Raw genomic sequence first — 23,568 nt, 5'->3', positions numbered from 1 at the left:
CCATGTCTGCGCTGAATGGGGTAACAGCTATAAATACGGAATCCAATTGTTGGAATCTGGGTGTTATCAGATAATCTGTCATACGTGTAACTTATATGACTGACTGATTTACCAGACCGATACCGTCTATTGTTAAAGAGATTAACTACAGCAGTCTGAATGGAAAAGCTGCAGTTTAGATCAAGAAAAGATGACTGGAAATAAAGCAGGATGATCGGTTCAACACAAACTGTAGGAGGTGAGGAATAATTTCTAAGTGAAATAACAGCAGGGACACTGTCCATGTATTGTATGAGCGGTAACGAGGGTGGAGAGCCGAGGGAGGAAAGAGGAGTGGCAGATGAGTGCATGGTCCACTAGCTGGGAAGAAAAGACACTAATCTGGGAGGAGGCCAGAGGTGGTGGAACATCACGTCTTCAGGCCAGCCTCTTTTTATTCTTCTTCTGCTTGCATTTCAATATCCTTCCTTCTCTGAACGCCGTGTTCAGTTCCTCCGACTCTGCTGCTTCACGTATTTTATCCTCCTGAAGCTCTTAAATCTGTTCTGGAACACATTTGGATCCATGTTCTCAGATGTTGGTGACAGAAATGTCCGACAATGGTGTTAAATTTAAAAACAGAAGCAGCTGCAGCACTTAACCCTCCTGTTGTCTTCATTTACGGGCACCAAAAAATTCCTGGTTCCTTGTCTGAAAAAAAATCCCCCCAAAATTTCCCAAATTTCAGAAAATTTGCAAAACCTTCAGGAAGAAAATTCCAATAATTCCTTAAAAGTTTTATTTTTAAAAATCCCCCAAATTTGGCAAGAAAATTCTTGTAAATATTTTTTAAAAAATGAGTAAAAATCTTCCAAAAAAATCCTAAAAATATCTATAGTGATTCCATATATATCAGTAAAACTTCTAATATTTTATTTAAGAACATTCACATAAAAATCAACCAAAATCCAGTGAATTTCACTGGATTTTGGTTGATTTTTATGTGAATGTTCTTAAGAAACATGTTTAACATTTCTTTTTTCCCTACAAAAAATGTTCAAAGATTTCTCAAAAATGTTGAAAATGTGGACATCAGAAGTTTCACTGTGAAAACCTATTTTTTTCCCACATTTTCAAACTTTAAACAGGGCCAATTTTGCCCCGCAGGACATGAGGGTTGATTAACCACAATTACAGCCTCATGATTGTTTACCTCCAGCAGCCAATCAAGTTGCAGTTTACATCCACGTCTGTTTGGATTGGATAATGGGTTTTGTGAGGTCACAGTGGCTGGAATCAGGTGTGAAACTTCATCTTGTGAGGTTTCTAAATCTGCTCAAACTTTCAGGTTTGTCTGAAAATGTAAATGACTGTAAAACCAACTAAAGCTTATTTCAGACTACAGGTATATAAATGAAGCGTTATGAATCAAATTCTAATCTACTCGTGTTATTAAAAATGTAAACATTCTCCAAAGCGTGTACAGGCAGCCACCGCTGAATAAATGAAAAGCACATCTAATAAAACGACGCGGCTTCATTTCCACAGAGCAGCGGTGGCGTTCTTAATGAAAACTCTGATTCAGGGTGAATTATGCAGTAAGGTAATGTGTAATTAGGCACAGCTGCCGTGCGTTTGATTAATGTAATGTGTATTCCTTAGAATTTGATCTCTCTTTCTCATAGTTTTTCTCTTTTCTTCATGTCTCTGTCTTAAACTCGGTGTGGTTTGATTGAGGATGAATTATGCAGTGAGTTAATGAGTGATGAAGAGCTTTGATTAATGTAACGTAATGCGTTTCTCTTTCTGCTGTTTGTCTCCATTTCCTTGTCTCAAACTCATAATAGTTTGATCGAACTGCCCACATTAGTTAACCATCTTCCTCTCTGTCCTGTTTTTGTCTCTTTAGTTCCTCCTAGAGAACCCACGGTCACCTGTCGGTCCAACACCTACCCCAAAGGCTTCTACTGCAGCTGGCACCAGCTACACCCCACCTACATCCCCACCACCTTCGAAGTGGACGTACAGTAAGTCCATCTGAAAGTCCAACTCCTGGATTCCTGTCAGTCTGTTATTGTCCTCTGACAGATGCATTTGGTTTGCCGTTAATTACTAAAAAATGTCTCCTTTAACCAAACGACCATCTCTGCGATTCAGTTCATTGTTTACTCAGCAGAGTGGAACATTAAACACGCAAAAACAGTAAGAAAACACATTCCTGCTGGTTTTTCCTCACATATTGGTACATTATTGAAACATGTAACCCCAATCTTTTCAGTAATTCCTGTTAAAAGCATGCAGAAAACTGAGAGAAAACAGCACATTTAGATTGCAGTAAAAGGTTGAAACTAAACTACATGTGGAAAATAATGTCAGGTTACAAAACCGGTGCTTTTAGGGAAAATAAATCACTCTGGTTGAGTTTTTATTCCATCTCTCCCTGGCTGTAACGGTGCAATAGATGGAGCTTCTATGCATAAAATGCATAGATGGAGATCCTGAGAGTCTGTTTCTGTCAGGTTCCCTTTGAAATTCCCAGATCACAGAATCCCTGCGCTCATACAGCAGCAGGTGGATGCTGCCTTCATTACAGCTGGAATATTTTTCTATTATTAATATCTGTATTTTTTTCTATAATTGCACCAACAGTCACAATATCCTATAAAGAGGATTGTAACTGTCTTCTCTGGTTTATATCTGTAATAAATGGTGCTAAAATGATTCACTTTTGACTCAGAAACTCATGCAAGATTCAACAAAGTGTCTTTAACTTGTAAGTAAATGTAGAAATTTCAACCTAAAAGTCACATTAAAACCTGTACAAACAGCAGAATAACTCAAAGCTGGCTCTGCCCCAAACCCAGGCAGTTTAGTCAGCAGTTTTAGTGTCTCAGTTCTAATTATGACTCAGCTCCAGAGTATAAAAAGGCAGGAAAACCGCCGAACTGTGCATTTCTGCATTTCCGTACTAGTGGGTACGAAGCTGCTTCCAAACAGAAAACACAGCAGCTCATCTATTCTGTCTTTTCTGTCCACGTTTGTCTGTATCTGTGTGGCTCATCTTTATGTTTCTTTTCCATTCAGACACAACCAGCGCCTGCTAGATGTGCAGAAAGACGCCGTCCACAAGAATCGCTGTCATGTTCGCTTTCCGGAGGTCTTCTCCAGCTTCCCCTACAAAGTGAACGTGACGGCAGTCAACTCCCTGGGGAAAGCTTTCACCACCATCTCATTCGAGGAGTCCAGCATAGGTAAGACAGATGTTCTGTGTTATTATTTTGGGTGTTTTCCTTTACGTTGTGTGAAAGCAGCTGTTTTCATACAGAATGTGTCTTTGCTGCCAGTGCTGAATGTACGAGTTGAAAGCTTGTTTTCAGCTCAAAATGAATTTTTTAGATTCTTTAACCCTCCTGTTGTCCTCATTTACAGGCACCAAAAAGTATTGTTTCCTTGTCTGAAAAAAATCCAAAAATTCAGCAAAAGAAATCCTCCAAATTTGGCAAGAAAATTCTTGTAAATGTTTTCAAAAGATGAGTAAAAATCTTCCAGAAAAAAATCCTAAACATATCTAAAGTGATTCCATATATAGCAGTAAAACTTGTAATATTTTCTTTAAGAACATTCACATAAAAATCAACCAAAGTCCAGCGGAATTTGCTGGATTTTGGTTGATTTTTTTGTGAATGTTCTTAAGAAACATTTTTAACATTTCTCTTTTTTTCCACCAAAAAATGTTCAAAGATTTCCCCAAAATGTTGAAAATGTGGACATCAGAAATTTCACTGTGAAAATATTTTTTCTCCACATTTTCAAACTTTAAACTGGGTTAATTTGACCCGCAGGACGACACCAGGGTTAAATTGTTCACAAAGAAAGCGTCGACAAATTATAAAGTGTGAGTTCACTCTGGGTTGCAAAACGTTGGAGCTCATTAAAGTTTACCAACAACGCTCTGCTGAACTCACTCCAGCAGTAGATCTAACATTCTTTTCCCACACAGATTGACAAGCATTTGGCAACAAAAAAATTAAAAAAATAAATAAAAAGTGTGAAGGATGCCAACCCTTGAGCAATGTTCATGCGTTTGTTTGACCACAGATGACTGATTTCATTCACTTCTGGTTCCCTTTGGAGATCTGCTCGCTCACACAGCAACGCTCAGTGCCAGCAAGACAAAGAAAATTGAATTTTCATTGGCCAAATAAATGTCACCCAGCTGATAGGAGAGTGCACGGCTTCTTTCTGATTCCTTTAACCAACTGTCCAGTCCATTAGTGAGGGACCCACTGACTGTGCACCCATGTCATTACCAAAGGCTCTGGATAACAAACAATCAACCTCTCAACCTTTTCAGACAGTATTTAACTGAGGCCTGGACAGGATGTGACGGTCACAAATCACTTTCCTTCTGCCAAAACCAACTGCTATTTAAGCATATTTGAGTCACATTTAATGTAAAAATTATTCATAAAAGTTGGCTCCTTCACTGACAGATTTTCCATCCATCCATCCATCTTCTACCGCTGATCCGGGTCGGGTCGCGGGGGCAGCAGCTTTAGGAGGGAAGCCCAGACCTCCCTCTCCCCGGCCACATCATCTAGCTCCTCCCGGGGGACCCGACAGATTTTTTTCTTCTAAATATCAGCCTTCAATGCCGCATAGTTTAAAAAATAACTTTTTTTTTGTTCATTTGGGCTGCAGAGGGCCACATAATAACAGCAATACTCTTAGAATTCACAGCAACTCTGGCTGGAAAGCAGTGAAGAGGAGAAATTCATTTTAAAGGAGGAATGAGAAGTACTTTGATAGATAAGGGGAAGTGCTGCCAGCGGTCCTCAGCTCTGTTGTATCGCTCCGAGCACAGTATGGGTGTGCATGACGCATAAACACACACACACACACACACACACACACACACACACGCTTTGTGTGTGTGTGTGTGTGTGTGTGTGTGTGTGTGTGTGTGTGTGTGTGAGTGTGTACAAAAGTAACCAGATGAGGTGGTGACATGCTCTGCCAAGCCCCGGACACAGGACTCATGAAAATGCTAATGGTAGCAGGATTAGCGCCTTGGCTGAGGAAATATCCCTCAACTATTGGTGATAGCAAAATACCCCACTGCTCCTTTCTTTCTTTCTTTCTTTCTTTCTTTCTTTCTTTCTTTCTTTCTTTCTTTCTTTCTTTCTTTCTTTGCTTCTTTCCTCTCTGCTTTCTCCTTCTTTCCTGCACTCATTTTCTCCTGCTATCCTCCACTGAATCATCTCAGATAAAATGTGTCTTTTTTTGTGTGACAGATGGTTTCCATCCTCATTTTTTGTTGTTTATAATCCTAAAAATGCATTTTCTTCTTCTGCCGTCTTTGCTAGTTGCTTCCTGCTTCTTTTTATTCTACGCTCTGGTTTTTCTGGCTCGTTTCTCTCCACCATCACCCATTTTCTTCTTTCCTGATAACCGACCCACCGTACAGCTGTCAGCGATCACACAGACAGTCACAGGCGACACATTTCTTTCTTTTTTTAAGCGTATTTTATTAAGAAAGTTCAAGACATACAGTGCAATTGGGATGCAGTCAACATTTTTCTTTTTTCCCCCACAAAAACATTTTTTTAAAAAGCAATATAACCTCTCTCTATAAACAACCCTCCCAGAACAACAAACAGACCTCTTAATGACCAAAAACTCTCAAAGATAAAATACAACAACTGATCAAATAAGTAAGTGAGAAAAATAAAGTACATTTGAGAATAGCATCCAAAAAATATAATAATAATAATAATAATAGTACAAAATGATGAGACATAAAAATAAATAAATAAAACATTAGCAGGAATGAATGTGAATTTCTTCTTTTGTCACCTTTGCTGGAAGCTTCTTGCTTCTTTTTATTCTAAACTCTGTTTTTTCTGGATCTCAAAGACAGTCAGAGGCGACACATTTCTTTTTTCAATTCAAACAAGCCCAGTGATTCATAAATGTATCCAAGAACATATCTGGAAAGAACCTTTTTGTTTTTTTTAATTAGAACAAACAGGGATTCAAGGATATTTATTGTCATTTCATTTCTGCAACAAAACTTTGTTGGCACTTCAAAAAAAAGTAAAGCAAACAACAAACAGCTGTATAAAACAGAGATTATATATATATATATATATATATATATATATATATATATATATATATATATATATATATATATATATATATATATAAAGTAAATAAAAAGAAGTATTTAAAAAGTGTAAAAACTGTAAGTTAAAGTTTTCCCATCTACTGATCTAATCTCCTCTGTATCGTTAAAAGCCCTTCTCATGCCGTTCCTTGCTGTAGATCACGTTCATTTCCAGGGACAACATCGTAAATAAATAAAACCATTTCATGCTTCATGGTGCACTTCTGAATCCGGAGTGGGAGTGTTACGATCCACAACTGTCCTGGTTCATCCGACCAGAGCTGCGATGAAATTAGATAAGATGAGATATGCGTGTGTTTGAGCACACGTGTGTCCTCACATGTGCAGATGCGATTACAAAGAAAACCCTGAAGGAGACTACAGATGATGACTTAAAGCTTTCTAGTGATGATCAAACTGACCTCGTCTGTGTTTTCGTTCACAACAAAGAGCATTTTTTCTTTGTCGGTCCTGACGGCAGCCCACCTGAGCTCCGGCTGTCATTCGACACATTCCTCATTCCCTGTGATTAAAGTCAGTCTGCTGTAACCTGATCCCAACCTGTCAGCGTGGCTGCGGTGGCTGTATTCACCACCTCACATCATCTGTCACCGTGTCGCGTCAATCAATGCAGGAGTGATCATATTCAGGTGTAATTCAGCTGCTTTGTGCCAGCTTGGAGGGAAATAGAAGTTCCTGAGGAGCTAAAAGCTCTGAGCCAGGTAGAGTTCAGGGATAAACATGTAGACGTTAAAGACAGCAGTTTACAGGAGCTGCTTCAAGTTTATTTACTACAAATTACCAAATGAGTGTCCTGGATTACACCAACAAGCTGATTCTCTACAAATAATCTCTCTGTTGTCGTATTTAGTGGATTCCTGCTGTCTCTACTTCCCACCACAGGAGCTTAAAGATCAGATTTGGCTGCAAAGAAGCATTCCTGAGACTAGCAGAGATCTGAGCCATATTAGATGCATGAATTACCACCATCCAACTATCTCTAGGATAAAAGCCATCTATCCATGCTTTTTCTTCCATTTATCCAGAGTCAGGCCATGCAGCTAGCTATGCAGGTTGACCCAGACATCCTTCTCACAAGCATCAATTTTTAGCTCTACCTGGACCATCCCATGGTGACCCCAGGCCAGATCACACCACCATGGGATGGTCTCAGGTGGGCCGCCGCTGTCAGAACTCCTACTGAGAAAAAAACTATAAATGAACACCAAATTACAGCAAGTGGAGTTGTAAACCACATACAGGGCTGAAGTGGCTAATCGGGAGGACCGGGATAATTCCCGGTGGGTTGGTTTGATGTTTGGGCCGCGAGGGCCGGTGTTCACTTTTCTTTTTTTTTTTTGGGCCGGTGTTCAGTCATGACGCTGGGTTGATCGTTATGCTGCTGCAGCTGTCCCTGGACCTTTTTTTTGCAGACGCACCCTGACGTAACACGTCCGTGCACACGGTCAGTGGTGTTTGAAAGGTGGAAAATAGAAGAGCAAGGGTGGCGTGGAGATGGCATGAATTAAAAAGAGGAAAGCTTTGGAAACAGATGCAGCCAAATGTGCTGAAAATGGAAACTTTTTCACTAAAACGAACTCATGGTTTGAAATGAGGATGATGAAACGGTTACGACAAGATGTTGAACTTTGCAAACCACTGCTCAAGTTAATTATCAAGTCAATGAATTTTGTGACATTGTGGCATATAGCATAGTGTTATATCATTTAAATAATAGTATGATGAGACACCACAACTGGGAAACTTTGTCTTGTGAACACTAATTTGCTTGATATTGCAAAAAAGGACATTCTGATGTTGTGAAGAATAGTGTTAGAGATTTGCCCTTTAACTCATGTTCTCATATTTGTGAAATCTAAGTTGTGATGGAACTGTTTCACACTGATGATAGTGTTATTAGAAAGTGCAACACTTTTTATTTTATTTTTTAAATTTAATATTTTTATTTATTCTTTTATTTCATTTCTAAGGTCTGGATATCTGTGAACACGTATCCGAACAGAATATAGATTCTGATATTGTTGTAAAGAATAATGTTGGAGATGTGCACTAATGTTGAAATAAATCCACATTGTGAAGCAACCTTTACTTGTACTGAATTGGAAATATTTTAGAAAAATACACTGAATTACAGGCTTTACAGAACAGTGCACTATTGTAGACTTAACATGTAAGGTTATAATTAAATGATTTTCATAATAATAGGTCATGATCTAAAGTGGGCCGGTCTGAGGCATGAAACTCCAGGGCTGAAAATGAATCCCACTCTGGCCCTGGACACATTAATACACTGTTTCACTACCAATGCTAGTGCTAATGTTTGTTACTGAGCACAAGACAAATACGTCTTTTGGGTTGAAGTGTTAGCATCAAACTGAAAGCTTCCTGTTATTTTGGTCACATGTCCTTGACTCTCCAGGAGCTGTGGTCTGAACACCACGGTAACTGCAGCATCCAGCACGTTGTCTGAAAGCCGCTTTAGTCTGTAGGCTTGAGTCTTTTATTAGAGTGTAGGTCAGGAATGATGAACTGATGAGTGGTGAGTAGTAAAATACGCTGGGATTAATATCTCAGCTGCCTGGTGTTTTTCTAGCTGCCAGCCTTGACCTGCTGCATGGCTTCACCCTGTTAGAACACCTCTTAGTGCAGATGGTGCACCCCTGGGCAGGATCTTAGCTCAGCCCCAGGGGTCCAGACTACCACCAGATGAACACCAATGAGCTCCTCTCCTAACCTGACTCCAGAAGGGGCTCTGGCCTTCCATGCAAGGTTGTGTCACTTCTTGATTTACGATTCATAGAGGTCTTTGAATCGCTCCTAGTCTGGTGTCTTTACTGAGACAGACCCCCAACAAGAACACACACCTCCATAAGATGGGGATTCTTTGGAGGGAGAATAGAAGCCAATAAAATACAGAATGAATTTCACCACTGCAATTTTCATCTCAGAATCTCCTGAGGTGCTTAGTCCCAAATTACCACTAGTGAGAGATTTCTGGATCCCCATCAGACGGCTGCTCAGCCAGGAGATGAAGATTTGACGAATGTTGTCATTGGGTTTGACTACAGTGATGTGAATGTGTAATGTGTTATTTCTTTTTAAAAGCAAGTGTGTGCTTTTTAGATCTAGTGTTCATTCATTTCCCCTGCTGCAGCTCTGAACTGATCGGACTTCAGCCTTGTGGATTTAGGATGTCTGCTTTTAGTCATTAAATCTGGCTTTTAGAAGAGGTGTTGTGTAATTTTGCAAATCAACAAGACATTATAACACATCACAGCACATTATTCAGTTAAAATGTACAGAATATATCTACCACATTTACTGTAGATAAACAGAATACATGTCCTGAGGCATTAACACTTATCTGGACACACTCTACTGCTGGAGTGTAATAAGTGCATTTGGTAACTTAAATAGAGGTGAATAATAATAGACTCTTAACTCTTTTTTCACCCATTAACATCAGCTTTAGTGTTTAATGTGCACAGGAAGATCTGGACACTTAAACTGGTTTGTTAAGTTCTTCCATAGACATTGCAGATAGAGAGGTTCTTCTGTATTTACAGAGCAACAGCTGTAAAGGAGAAAGCCATATTTTACCCCTTTTGTTCCATTTTCTTTTGTTAGAAATCATTCCTGTGAGACGTCACTGTGGATCGAAGCAGTCCACTTCTCTCCATTCTACCCATTTGTTCAAGTGTACCGTTAGCCATCGTCATCCGGCACATCGATGAGTAGATGTCCAGATCCCGTTCTTCTCCCAAAGCCTATTGATTTGAAAGGAAAGATGGATTAATGTGAGGACAGCAGAGTTTTAGAGTCTCTTTTTTTAAAGCATTGTGTCACACCTGGATGCATTAAGTGAAAGGAACAGATGACGTATTAGGATGGTTTTAGAAAGTCTACAAAGGAAAACACGCATGCAGACGTAGCTTCTGCACATTTCTCACATTTTATTGCTCGATTTGCTTCAAAGGCAACCTTTCAGCGACTTTTTTGGAACAAAGATTAGCTCCTCTTCCGTTCTCCCTCTATTTCCAGCAGACAGTGCATGTAATAGTGGGTTTGAAAGATTAGACTTTTATGTTACATTATACCTGTTCGGATGCATCTCCAACAAAGGAAAGGCTGCAGTGACTGCTGTAATATGAGACTGAAGCAAAGACACAGGGACAGTAATGGGGATGCAAATTTGAAGGAGCAAAGCCAAGTGAGGCAGACAGACATTTTCAGGCCAAGTCTGGACAAGCACAACAATGGAATGTCATAAAATTAGACCTCGTGATCACACACGTCACTTCTCTCTTTCTCTTCAACTACTCTTCTTTTAACATTTGCCTGCACATGATAAAAACCAACGTTGTTCTGTCTGCTCCATTCTGATTCTGCTCATATATGTGACACGCTGTTTTTCCTGCATTAACATCACCATAACCTTCAGATTATTTTCTTAAACTCTGCATCGGTCACTGAGCTCCCAGACTCTTATTATTGTCACAGAGGATTTCACACTCTTCCTTTTAAAGCAAATTCTTCCCTTTTTCTCAGCTTTGGTATTAGAAGTAGCTCCAGTTGCCGTCCCAGCGGTCATCAGCAGAGGGATGTGTTCGTTACTCATGCAACACAGAGCTGATACTGTACGTTTCAAGTCAGATGAATACCTGGAGACCGCCTGCCCAAACACATTTCTCTCTGCTTTCTTCTGTTCTCGCACATATTTCCTTCAATAATGTACCGCAGGACAAAGAGGAGAGTTTCTTCCCTTGGTTTTCCTCTGCCTGCCTACACTTTCCCCTTCCTGTTCCGTGTTTATACACATTTACCTGAACACGGCCACAAAGAGATTCATATCTCCAAGGAGACAGCTGTCTGTCTGCTTTTAGCTGTCTGGTATCATCGCTGTCAGTCTTTCATATTTTTAATCATGCGTTCTGTGAAGGTCTTACTAGCAGGAGAAACACCTGTCTGTCTTCTTCCTCCTGCCTGTCTTCTTCTTCCTGTCTGTCTTCTTCCTCCTGTCTGTCTTCTTTCTCCTGTCTGTTTTTATCCTCCTGTCTGTCTTCTTCCTCCTGCCTGTCTTCTTCCTCCTGTCTGTCTTCTTCCTCCTGCCTGTCTTCTTCCTCCTGTCTGTCTGTCTTCTTCCTGTCTGTCTGTCTTCTTCCTATCTGTCTGTCTTCTTCCTCCTGCCTGTCTTCTTCTTCCTGTCTGTCTTCTTCCTCCTGTCTGTCTTCTTCCTATCTATCTTTTTTCTTCCTCCTGTCTGTCTTCTTCTTCCTCCTGTCTGTCTTCTTCCTCCTGTCTGTCTTCTTCCTCCTGTCTGTTTTTATCCTCCTGTCTGTCTTCTTCTTCCTCCTGTCTGTTTCTATGGCTTTGAAAATGAGCGTTGTTGTGCTTTTTAGCCAGATGTGCTTCCATCCTCTGATACGATCTGTTTGTATGTTATCAGACATTCAGATTATAATTGCAGCTATCCATTTCCCTTTGTGATGCCATGTGTGTGTCTGGCTGAGAAGGGTTTCATGTAGCTAAAGTGGCAGACCAGTGTGTTCCCTTGTGGGAGTGATCTGACAAAGACTGGGTCATTCAATATCGCCTGAAAAGCTTAGAATTGAATTCTCTCAACCTCTCCGTCTTTGTGTCTTTCTCAGCGGACATATATTCAGAAACACATCGTTTATACACGCCTTTTCATCAGGGACCGATGGCTTCTCATCTTCTGCCTCGCCTCAGTTCTCTCAAACATTTTTGTTCTCACAACTGTTCGTTGGTAAATTCACAAATGTCAGCTTCATCCTCACTCTATTTATCGTTAGAGTACAGCACGACCTTGAGAAAAAGCTATTAAAAGTAATAATGGTAGCATTACTAATACTAGTAGGTAGGTAGGTAGGTAGGTAGGTAGGTAGGTAGATAGGTAGATAGGTAGATAGATAGATAGATAGATTAAACCTTTATTGATCCCGCAGCAGGGAAATTTACAGTGTTACAGCAGCAAATAGAAGAATAGTTTTAATAAAGCTGAGCTGAACTATAGTAGGGCTGTACAGTGGCGTAGTGGTTAGCACTTTCGCCTTGCAGCAAGAAGATCCCTGGTTCACGTCCCGGCTTTCCCGGGATCTTTCTGCATGGAGTTTGCATGTTCTCCCTGTGCATGCGTGGGTTTTCTCCGGGTACTCCAGCTTCCTCCCAAAGTCCAAAAATATGCTGAGGTTAATTGATCATTCTAAATTGCCCGTAGGTGTGAATGTGAGAGTGATTGTTTGTCTCTGTATGTAGCCCTGTGACAGACTGGTGACCTGTCTAGGGTGTCCCCTGCCTTCACCTGAGTCAGCTGGGATAGACTCCAGCCCCCCCATGACCCTAGTGAGGATTAAGCGGTGTATAGATAATGGATGGATGGATGGATGAACTATAGTAGTGGTAGTTAGAGAAAATAGTAGTCAAGACTTCCCTTCTGTGGCTTCCTCAACCTGTCTTTGTGTCTTGCAAGATTTAAAACTTTATTTCTAGAATCAGTGCATCCTGACTTTATTCATTCTCTTTAAACTCTAAATCATGCAGCCCATGAAAGTTCACATTAGTTGTACTCTGACTTGATGCTCTTACCTTTGTGGACCCAGACAGTCGCTGATTGAGCTGAAAGATGGATGTTTTCGGAGCTGTACAATCAGGGCTGATTGATGCTTGCATGCACAGAAGGTTTCTTTGCCCCTCAAATGCAGAAAAACATGTTTTTTCTACAGGATTTAGCAGCTGCTAACAGATTGGGACTGTGCCAATGTGTCTGTCAAGTGTGTCAAGCCCAGTCATTGGATATAGTCCAGGATTTCTGGAGAATTTAGAAGCTTCTACTACATCAGTAGAAGCTTCTCCTGCAGCAACTGCTTCACTTACAGCTCTTTTAATAATGAGCCAGAAAGGTATGGATGACCACAGTCTCTCCTCTAAATAATTATCTGTTTTGAGCTCCGTTTGTCCTCCTTTTCTTTATCGACCCTCCTGGAAATTTACATCGTGCTTTAACTTGCAGACGTGTGTGCATAAACAGAAAGCATCATATTGCATTAATAAAAAAAAAAAAACAGAAAACACAGAGCGGACACAGATATACACAAGATCTCTGGAGAATTTAGAACATCCTACTCTGTTTGGGCAACATTAATGGAAAGTGTTATAGGAGAATAGGTTTACATCAGTGAATGCTGCTGATTATTCACCAATGAAAGACAAAAGCAGGCATCAGTAGAGAAGCATAGAATCATCTGAGGATGACTCATGGGACAGAGAACAGCACAGTTTAGATCTGTTTACAGAAGTTTAGAGGTTCAACACCACAAATAAAACATGCAGCCAAAAGCTAAAAAATGAAATAAAGTTTAGTTTGCATTTGTTTGCTGACAGCGCTGCATGTATCATGATGCACAAATTTATTTAGAAAGATGGATAGTATATAAGGGTTTGGAAGCAGAGTGGTCTGACCATCTTTCTGTAGTTTTAGAGAAAATGGGTTCAAAGTTTTGATGAAAACTTGTCATGATCTAGAAATTATTTAAATTTTACAGTTATACAAATTTACAATTTGCCGTTATTGTCTTTTGTATAATTTTAACACTTTACAAAGGAGTCCTGTTGGCTGGATTGGACCCTCTGGAGGGCCGGTTTTGGCCCACGGGCTTCATGCTTAACACCCCTGGTCTAGAACATTAATTCTGAAGCTTCACCAAGCTCTTCAAAAGCCAACAACCGTCCCAACCCAACAATCACTGACAGACTGGGAAAGCTGGGTGAAAGTTAGTGAAATAAAGGTCAGGAAACTCTTCTTAGTTTACGATCCTTATGCCAGTCATTTCCATCCAAACAAGTTTAAATCCATGTTGTTCCCCTGGTGGGAACCTCTTCCTGTCCCCTGCAGTGGTCCTGTTCCCCCCAGCCAGCCTCCCAGTCTGAGATCCACGGCTGCAGAACAACAGTTGTCTCAGTAATGGTCTCCATAATGAGTCCACCTGACTGACTGAGCTTAACTAAATGTTTTCGTCCTCCCCACAGTAAAACCAGACCCACCGGAGCGAGTCACAGCGACCCCGATCCGTTTCAACCCCCGGAGGCTGGAGGTGTCCTGGCACAGCCCTACCACCTGGCCGGACATAGACAACTTCCCCCTGAAGTACTTCCTCCGTTACCGGCCGCTCATCCGAGAGCAGTGGCAGCACGTGAGTCAATCAATCAACCAATCAACCAATCAATCAAAATTTATGTATAGAGCACTTTACAAAAAGTCAGAGTTCACAAGAGCCAACAGTTCAGCAGGATTTTTTTTCAACAGCAAGACTAATCACATTTCCAGTGGAGCCAAAAGGAAATCACTTCCCTACATTTCACTGAATAACAGGAGCACAGCTTGTCCTTAAAAACAGTCTTACATGTAACGACTGTGGACAAGCCAGAATTAAAGGGTTATAAATGGTCCAGAGTGTTTGTTCAGACACAGAATATCTCCTTTAAGCTGTAAGTCAACATTAGAAAGCACCAGTTAGACTAAGTTTCATTATGTGGTGTTTGAAAACCTGGAATTGCTGTTAAAGAAAAACACTTCCAACAAATTACAGCTTGAGTTTCACCTCATTTCAAAATATTTCTCAATGGGAGAAGCTGCAGAGACTATGTCATCTTTTTCACTCAGACATCTTTGCTTTTCTTAGTTATGGATAGAAATGGCCCCTATTTTTCCACGTATGATCATTAAATGTGGATATTTATTTAAGGAATAAAGAGTCTTTGTCCAGAGAGATGCCTCTGAGAACAGTTAGTGGATCTGATTGAAATGATCCGACGTGGAGCTGCTGGAGTTTGATCCCTGGACAGACAGACATAATTGCTCAGCTGCTTCGGTGTATGTTACTGTATCTGAGTATTTCTTGTGGTTTCAGCTCCCTGAGGGCCTCATATAGTAAAAGCATATGTGTCTACTATAGGATTCCTGGGATGAAAGCTGCGTCTAACGTTGCAGGGTTATTATCATGCATGTCAATGCTTCACTAAGGTGTTGTTCCAAGAGCTCGGGTTACGGAGCCTCACATGGAATCACACAAACGGATCTGAATTATAGACCGATACCTTTATGTCATCTTTGTCAGGGTTTCCATTTTTTCCCTCACATCTTTTCTCTGCTTTTCCTCGGCTGTCTTTCTTTGGTCTGAAACACGATGGAAAAGTTTACCTGGAGCTATTCATTTAAATTTTAGACATGCAGTTAAACATCTGGTGAGATTGTAGATTTTGGTTTGAAAGTTTGTGAATGTATCATCAACTTTAACCCTCATGTCGTCCTGCGGGTCAAATTGACTTGTTTTAAAGTTTGAAAATGAAAAATGGATATAAATTTTCACAGTGAAACTTCTGATGTCCACATTTTCAACATTTTTGGGAAATTTTTGAAAATTTTTTGGTGGAAAAAAATAAATGTTAAAAAATGTTTCTTTGAGAACATTCAGAAAAAAATCAACCAAAAATCCAGTGAAATTCGCTGGATTTTTGGTCGATTTTTTGTTCTTAAAGAAAATATTAGAACTTTTGCTGAAATATATAGAATCACTTCAGATATTTTTAGGATTTTTTTTTTAGAAGATTTTTATTCATTTTTTGAAAATATTTACAATTTTTATTTTTTAAATTTTTATTTCTTGCCAAATTTGGGAATTTTCTTTTAAAATAAAACTTTAAAGGAAATTTTTTCCTTAAGATTTTGAAATTTTTTATAAATTTGGGGAATTTTTTGCTGAATTGCTATTTTTTGGTGCTGTAAATGAGGACAACAGGAGGGTTAAAGCTTTTTTTCTTGTGCAGACATCAGACTCCAAACAAACCAGAAAGGTTTTATTTAACGCTCTTCAGTGTGATTATTTGGCACCACTTGGCCTTTTTTTCTCACCTACGTCAAAAAAAAAACTGAGCTAAAGATGCAAACGGACGTAAGATGAGCAAACACTCCAGACATCCTGATTGAAATTCACCCCTAATAAGATTCCTTACTGCTTCTAATTATTCAAAAGAAAATTTATCGCCGCAATTAAAGCCATTGATTTAATGTTTCAAGTGATTCATCAAAAAGCAGCCGCGTTCTGCCTCTCAAACTGAAGATTTGTTCAGGTTTGAATTATTGATCAGTGAAATGCTTCAAGGTTTGAGATAACAGCAATCGAAAGAGTTAATAATTAATTGAGTAAAGACACACAAACTTCCAGCATACCTTTACTACACCCTACTCCCTGTGAACCTCTATGATTCTCACATTCAGACAGAATAAAGCCTCAGATCGCTGTGGTTCCAGCCGATGATTAAACCCGACACACACTCAGAGTTTTCTTTCCCTCCTCACCACTAATCAATCAATACGTGAACTGACGCGTAGCCTGAAAGGTGGGAAACCTAAAGTCAATATTTGGATTGGATAAGAACACATAATTTAGTAAATTAGATAAATGTAATCGATGACAGCTGGAACCTGCAGGGTTTCCCCAGTCTTTGCCACGCTCTTTGATGAATGTCTTTGTGGTCCTGGGTTTCTATTTTTCTAGCAATAAGCGTGGGTTTCTGGAAGGGGAATTCTGCACGTATCACTTTTGGACTCGTGAGAATTTTATGGTCGGGCTGCTGCCTCTTTTATTAAATGCTGGCGGTGTTCTAGAAAGAGAGCGCTCTGGTTAAGATTAAAATATTGGTGGTTGTGGTTTGAGTTTGCATAGATTTCACTGTCAAGATTATGCACCTGATCCAAGAATATTTCTGTAAAAAGTTATTATTTACTAGTAATAAGTGTAAATCAGCAGATCCATCAGTCTTGTCTGTATTTTTTAGTGAAGATCTCATAAATTTGGTAACCTAAATGTCTTTTTCCACGTCTCAAGTGTTTCTGACAGATCAGATAAACTGGCGTTGTTCAAAACTGGTGTTTGTGTCTCCAGCTGCAGAAACAATAAAACCAATCAGAGCTTTGAAGGTGAGATTAAAGAACAAATTATCGTCGCCGTCATCTTCATCATAATTAGATCTCATCCATCCAAAATCCAATCTCCAGCAGAATGTAGACGCCAACAAACCTGAATGCTTAGTCACACTGAGGAAGTCTGGAGTGCCGTTTAATTTGCGTATTATTTCAATTAAACTAATGAACATCAGCTCATTCAACCTTTCAAATCCAATAAAGCAGCTTCTCTGTTCCCATTATGGACATTTCTGTCGACCTTAGGGTCACACTTTATGGTATACAATTATAAAAGTTGATTTAAATGATTTTAATCCCCATTATAACTCTTTTTATTAAAATAACACAGTGTACTAATACCTGTGTATAATGATAAATAAGCAGGCAGCTTGTGACTGACTACTATTTCCTCTAAAGTCCCTCCTCAGGGGATTTGGCCTCTAAAAACTAATTTCACTTTATCAGAATTACATATTTGAAAGGGTTTTTTTTCCTATAGAATAATCCCTTCTTATCCTAAAATGCTTCAGATGTAACTCTACAAAGGATTCTAAGGATTTATTGTCATATTTGGCAATAGATAAACAACAGAAATTCTTTGTTTTAGTCTTAGTGTCTCTACCTAGTGCCGTGGTTAACCTGTTTACAGAATATGTTCATTTAGACACTAATAACTCACATCTACTCAGACATGCTGCCTCTTTTAGAATCAATGAAATCCTGCTTCCTTCTCCACCTAAATTTCTCTGCAGCTGAAGCACACCAGCTCACCTAAAACACTGCAAACGGTACACAGTGGCAAGTTGAAATATTGGAGTAATTAAGTCACAAATAGTCGTATATATTCTAGATGGAAACCAATTCTGAAGAAAAATGATGATACAGAAAGCCAGAGAAAGTCGATTAGTACGTACATATAAAACCCCAGAAGTCTGAATCTGTGTTTTTATTGGGTCACTGCAGTTCTGAGGTGGCGTTTGCTCCACAGTTTGCTCATGATATGTTTTCTAGCATATTGAAATCAACCATATATACACTAACCCAGACAATTCCATGTTCTCCATGAAAACTCCCACTTTTATTCATGTGCTGACATAACTGCACAAGGGTTTTCTAATCATCAGTTAGCCTTTCAACACCATTAGCTAACACAATGTAGCATTAGAACACAGGAGTGATGGTTGCGGGAAATGTTCCTCTGTACCTCAATGGAGAAATTCCATTAAAAATCAGCTGTTTCCAGCTACAATAGTCATTTACCACATTAACAATGTCTACACTGGATTTATCATTCATTTAATGGTATCTGCATTGGAAAAAGCTACTTTTCTTTCAGAAATAAGGACATTTCGAAGTGAACTTTTGAACAGTACTGGAATAAAATACAGTAAAAATATAGAACATATACAGTAAAAAAAAACAAAATATAGTAAAAATACAGTGAAAAATATAGTAAAAATACAGTAAAAAATATTGTAAAAATGCAGTAAAAATAATGTAAAAACATACCAAAAATATTGTTTAAAAAAAATACAGTGAAAAATGTACCAAAAATATAGTAAAATTACAGTAAAAAATAGTAAAAATACAGTATGAATACAGTACAAAAAATTGTAAAAATACAGTAGAAAATGTAGTAAAAATACAGTATAAATGTAGTAAAAATACAGTAAAATATAGTAAAAATACAGTAAAAAAAATCTTGTAAAAATACAGTAAAAATAATGTAAGAACATACCAAAAATATTGTAAAAAATACAGTGAAAACTATACCAAAAATATAGTAAAATTACAGTTTAAAAAATAGTAAAAATACAGTATAAATACAGTAAAAAATATAGTAAAAATACAGTAGAAAATATAGTAAAAATATAGTAGAAAATGTAGTAAAATACAGTATAAATGTAGTAAAAATACAGTAAAATATAGCGGAAATATAGTAAAAATACAATGAAAATATAGTAAAATATAGTTAAAAATAGTACAAATACAGTACAAATACAGTAGAAATGTAGTAAAAATACAGAAAAAGTTTCAAAGTGACCCCAAACGTTTGAATGATAGTATAAATGTTAAGAATGTGTAAAAAAAAAACACCTTGATTTTCTTTGGAAGGGATCGTTAATGAGTGTCTATAGTGGCAGACTGGTGCAGGAAACATTTGAATTCAAACCTATCAAGCTGTGACATAAATCATTAAGTGTTGTTTAATGAGGTTTCCAAAATAAGAGCCACTGTTTACCGGCCCCGTATAGACTCCATTAATTCGAGCCTCAGAGGGTGAATGCTAATTGAAGTGGAAGCTCAGGAATTCACCTTTAATGTGGTTAGATGGCCCAGAATGACTTTCATATGCAGCTTTCTGAAATGTGTTTTGAGTCGGCTCTGTGATCAGACTGATCTGTGGAGGAAACCATCCATCGTCCTGAGGAATGAAGGATACTCAGAGTGATTGAGACTCCGACGGAAGGAGGAAAATGAGGAAAAGTTTTGAAGTGGAGATGAATGGAGTGCATGAGAGGAGGAGAAAGGGCATTAATGGAAAGCAGACTGTGGTAGACACAGGGTTTTTATAAATGAGAGACGTTCACAGATGCATGGGAACATTTAAACCAGTCGCAGACAGAGGTGGCTGAAATATACAGCAGAGGTAACATTTGAAAAATACGTAATGTGAAATAAAACACATAACTCTGAGAGCGTCTCACCAGATTATGAAAGCTGACAGAGGGATGGATGGAGAGGCATGGAGATATGGAGAGGATGTGATTAAATGTATGGAGCAGTGTCAGCCTCAGACAGATGAATGGAGGAAAGTGTTGGCGACATAAAGGAGGGAAAAGAAGCATCTGATGCTGCTTTGAAAGTTTTATACGGTTTCTGTTACTGGCTGTTTGAAGTTAAAGGAAGATAGATGAATGGTTCAGAGGAAGAAAGGAGAAAGTCGGAAACATTTTAAACCATAAAATAGTGGAGAAAAATAACAGGGAGACGCTTTATACCTGAACAAGCCCATTAGGAGGAAACAATGAAGAAGTTACCTGAGAAATGACAGTAAAACTGACAGAATGATCCTCCGATTGACTCACTGCAACACATTAGGTTGTTATGTTCCCTAAACTGCATGAATAGTGAGTAATTCAAGTCAAACTCTGCTGAAAAATGGGTTTTGCTAAATGTTACTTCTCTCAGATGTTTGAATTTCACTTGGCGGGATGATACATATTCAGATTCTGACACTAAAAGCCCAAAATCTGAGTTTAAGGGATCTAATAATGAGCAGTTGTGGTCCTTATCTGTACTGCACAGATCAGCCACAACATTAAAACCACCTGTTTAATCCTGTGAAGGCCTCCCTGGTGCTGCAAGAACAGTTCTGACCTGTTGGTCCATGGATATGGACCTCTGGAGGAGTCCTGTGGTGTCCAGCAGTGGGATGTTTAAAGGCCTTCAGGTTGCAGGGTGGAGTCTTCATGGATCAGGCTTCTTCTGGCTCAGACCAGACCAGGTCAACGCCTTGGGCTCTTTGTTGCAGGAATGTTTGATGATGAGTCTTTTTTTCAGTCTTGCTGTATTCCTCACGGTGAGAAAATGCTAAAATTCTGAATATTTCCCAAGCTGGAAAAAGGAGTTTCATATTTAGCTGCATTGTTTGCCTTCAGTACTGCATACAGGAGGTCCTCCACTTACGTTCCTGCTGATCTACGTGAGTCAATTTCCGCCATAAGTCAGAAATCTGGTGAAAATCTAACCAAATCTATTCCGTGCATCACAGTATCGATCAGTTCTTCATAAAGTCATGAATACCAACGACTTTCATGCATGTATGAATCATTTCACTAGAAGATAACAGAATATTGTAACGGACTGATGTTGTTGTTGATGTTGAGGTTTCAGTGTTTATTGTTCAGTTCCAGATTTACCTAATGTCAGTGAACGTGCCATGTTTAGTTAGCTCACCTCTGATTGGCTGAGAGTCAGCAGTCGAGAGAGCTGGGAATGGCAGCTAATTCTGGAGCTAAGTTATGGGGTTTTTCTAGTTATTCTGGGCAAAAAGTTAGTGAATGTAGCACAATCCAAGGTGGCGTACAACTGGAGAATGGAAACAAAGCCGTCTAATAGCTCCATGTGATGACGTCTTCATCCACTCCACTCGTCAACTAGTTCCACGTAACCAGTTCTGAAGTCGAGGATGCCGTACACCGAGGACCTTCTGTATAAACAAAGAAACAGGTACTTGCAGTGAATTGCTAACTGTTACTTCCTATTTGTTTTGACCCCTTATTGAAGTTCTACAACAGTTCTGATGTTCGGTAAAGCAGCTGAGATGCAACAATATTTACTTGGACTGAATATGACGCTGGTGGCGTGACGTCATTATTTGTTGGCCTGCATCAGAGTATCTTTATTACCCCATTGGCTCATTTCCTGCAGGCTTCTGTGCACCTTAAAGTGTCCATTTCAGTACAAATACTCCCCAGGTAGGCACACCCGACTGATAAACCTGAACTATTTCACTGTGTAGTCTGGAGGCTTCATTTTGCTCTATATTCCACTACAACTGTGTCAGAATTGGTCACTTTATCTTCAAACACCCTTATTTTCTACTTCATAAAGATGATTTCTTTCGATTAGGCTCAGAAAATGTGAAAGAGTCTCTTTAAATTCCAGTTGAGATGCTCTTTTAGATAATTCCTGTATTCAGTTTGGCAGTTTTACACTAATCTATGATTTTATATTAATTATCAAAGATGCAAAGGAAATAACACAGGAAAACATGTCTGCATATGAGTAAATGGTCGGTGAATTGGTTTGTTTCCCATTGTTTCCTCCCGCTCCCCTCACAGAGACGTGAACTCAAACCCTCCCAGCAATTAAAGCGACGGTCCAGTGGCTGTGATAAGAACAGTTTCAGATTGCTCAATATTCTCCTCGTGGTTCCAAACTGCATCTGCTGCGCTGTAATTGCCCTTTGGGGGATGAAGCTGAACTCCAGTCAACTGAAAACACACGCGTCTCCGTGCACAGAAACACACAGACAGATGCACCTACAGTCCATAAAGGCTGGCATACATCTAAATAAACCTACAGGAACAACACGCCCTCACATACACCTTCTTGTTCTTATAATTACTGAGACTAATACACATGTAAACGCAATGCGAGTGCTCTGAATGCACGAGTGAACAATGTCAGATTATCAGCTTTCTCAATAACACGCATTCAACACACAGACAAATAGGACTCTATATGAACATCTCATCAAGTCACTACAGGTGTGTTAAAGGACTTAAAGGTGTTCCGGTGCATAGAGATGATTTCAAATACAAACAAAGTGTCTATCTCAGTAATCATCCATGAGAATGATTGTTAGAAATGATTCAAACGAGCTGATATGTATTGGAAATGTTGTTGTTTTTAAGAAAAGAAGGCGTTAACCCAGGAGTGTCAAACTCATCTTAGTCCAGGTTCCACATTCAGCCCAGTCACAACATTTAGTCATCTGGAACTGAATCATAGAGGATTTTACTGGAGGATCAAAATGACAAAAGTCAGACTAAAAGCAACAAAAATGAGATGCAAAGTGACAAAAAATGAGACAAACAACACAAGTGAGACAAAAAAAACACAAAGCAACAAAAACGAGAAACAAAACGACAAAAACATGAGATGACCAGCAAAAGTCAGACAAAAAAAACAACGAAAACAAGAAAAAAATATTAAAAAATGAGGCACAAAATGACAAAAGAACAATGAACAACCTAGTATTTTACTTTCTTATCAAAACAAGTTGTCATGGTCTAGAAATGATTTTAAATTTATAGGTTTACTAATTTACAATCTGCAGTTAATGTCTTCTCTGGAATTTTTACATTTTGAGGGCCGGATTGGACCCTCTGGAGGGCCGCTTTTGGCCCGCAGGCCGCATGTTGGACACCCATGTGCTAAATTATCAAGATTGCTTAAGAAAACAGATTTTTTGTTACTGACACACAACAACACAAATTGTATATCCACATACAACACCCACACATACAACATGTATGTATATATGTATGTTTATATCCATGATGCAGGGGAGAAAGAACAAACAGAAGAAAATGAAACGATGCCAGAAACAACAAATAGAAATGAAGCAGAGAAAAGAGGTGGATTTAAAATTCTTCCTTTAATCTCTGACTGCTTGACCAGTGCAGCTTTAGCCGTTCATTCATTTATTTATTCCAGTTTTTTCCTCCTTTGTCCTTCTGTCTGACGGCTGCATCCTCCCTCCTCTCCCATCCGTCTCCCTCATTCTCTCCCCTCCGCCTCACCTTTTCAGCTGCTATCATTTACATTTTGCTTTGTTTTATCCGTCCTTTGCTCTCCTCTTTCTTCTTCTTCTGTGTCGTACCACTTTGCCATCAGTCCTCCCTCC

The 23,568-nt window shown here is 39.1% G+C and overlaps 1 protein-coding gene across 1 annotated transcript in view; it reads left to right on the top strand.

Annotated features, from left to right (window-relative positions):
- The window catches only part of cntfr (ciliary neurotrophic factor receptor), a 291,630-nt gene that overhangs the window by 241,763 nt on the left and 26,299 nt on the right, over window positions 1-23,568 (top strand). Inside the window, exons 5-7 of the mRNA XM_055019226.1 lie at window positions 1,889-2,006; window positions 3,064-3,230; window positions 14,216-14,379. Coding sequence (XP_054875201.1) covers window positions 1,889-2,006; window positions 3,064-3,230; window positions 14,216-14,379 — 449 coding nt within the window. The remainder of the gene's footprint in view (window positions 1-1,888; window positions 2,007-3,063; window positions 3,231-14,215; window positions 14,380-23,568) is intronic.

This window comes from Amphiprion ocellaris, chromosome 17 (assembly GCF_022539595.1).
Source record: "Amphiprion ocellaris isolate individual 3 ecotype Okinawa chromosome 17, ASM2253959v1, whole genome shotgun sequence".
In the NCBI taxonomy this organism is placed as follows: domain Eukaryota; kingdom Metazoa; phylum Chordata; class Actinopteri; family Pomacentridae; genus Amphiprion; species Amphiprion ocellaris.
The sequence above is the reverse complement of the archived record's forward strand: the minus strand, read 5'-3'. Positions and strand labels throughout refer to the sequence as shown.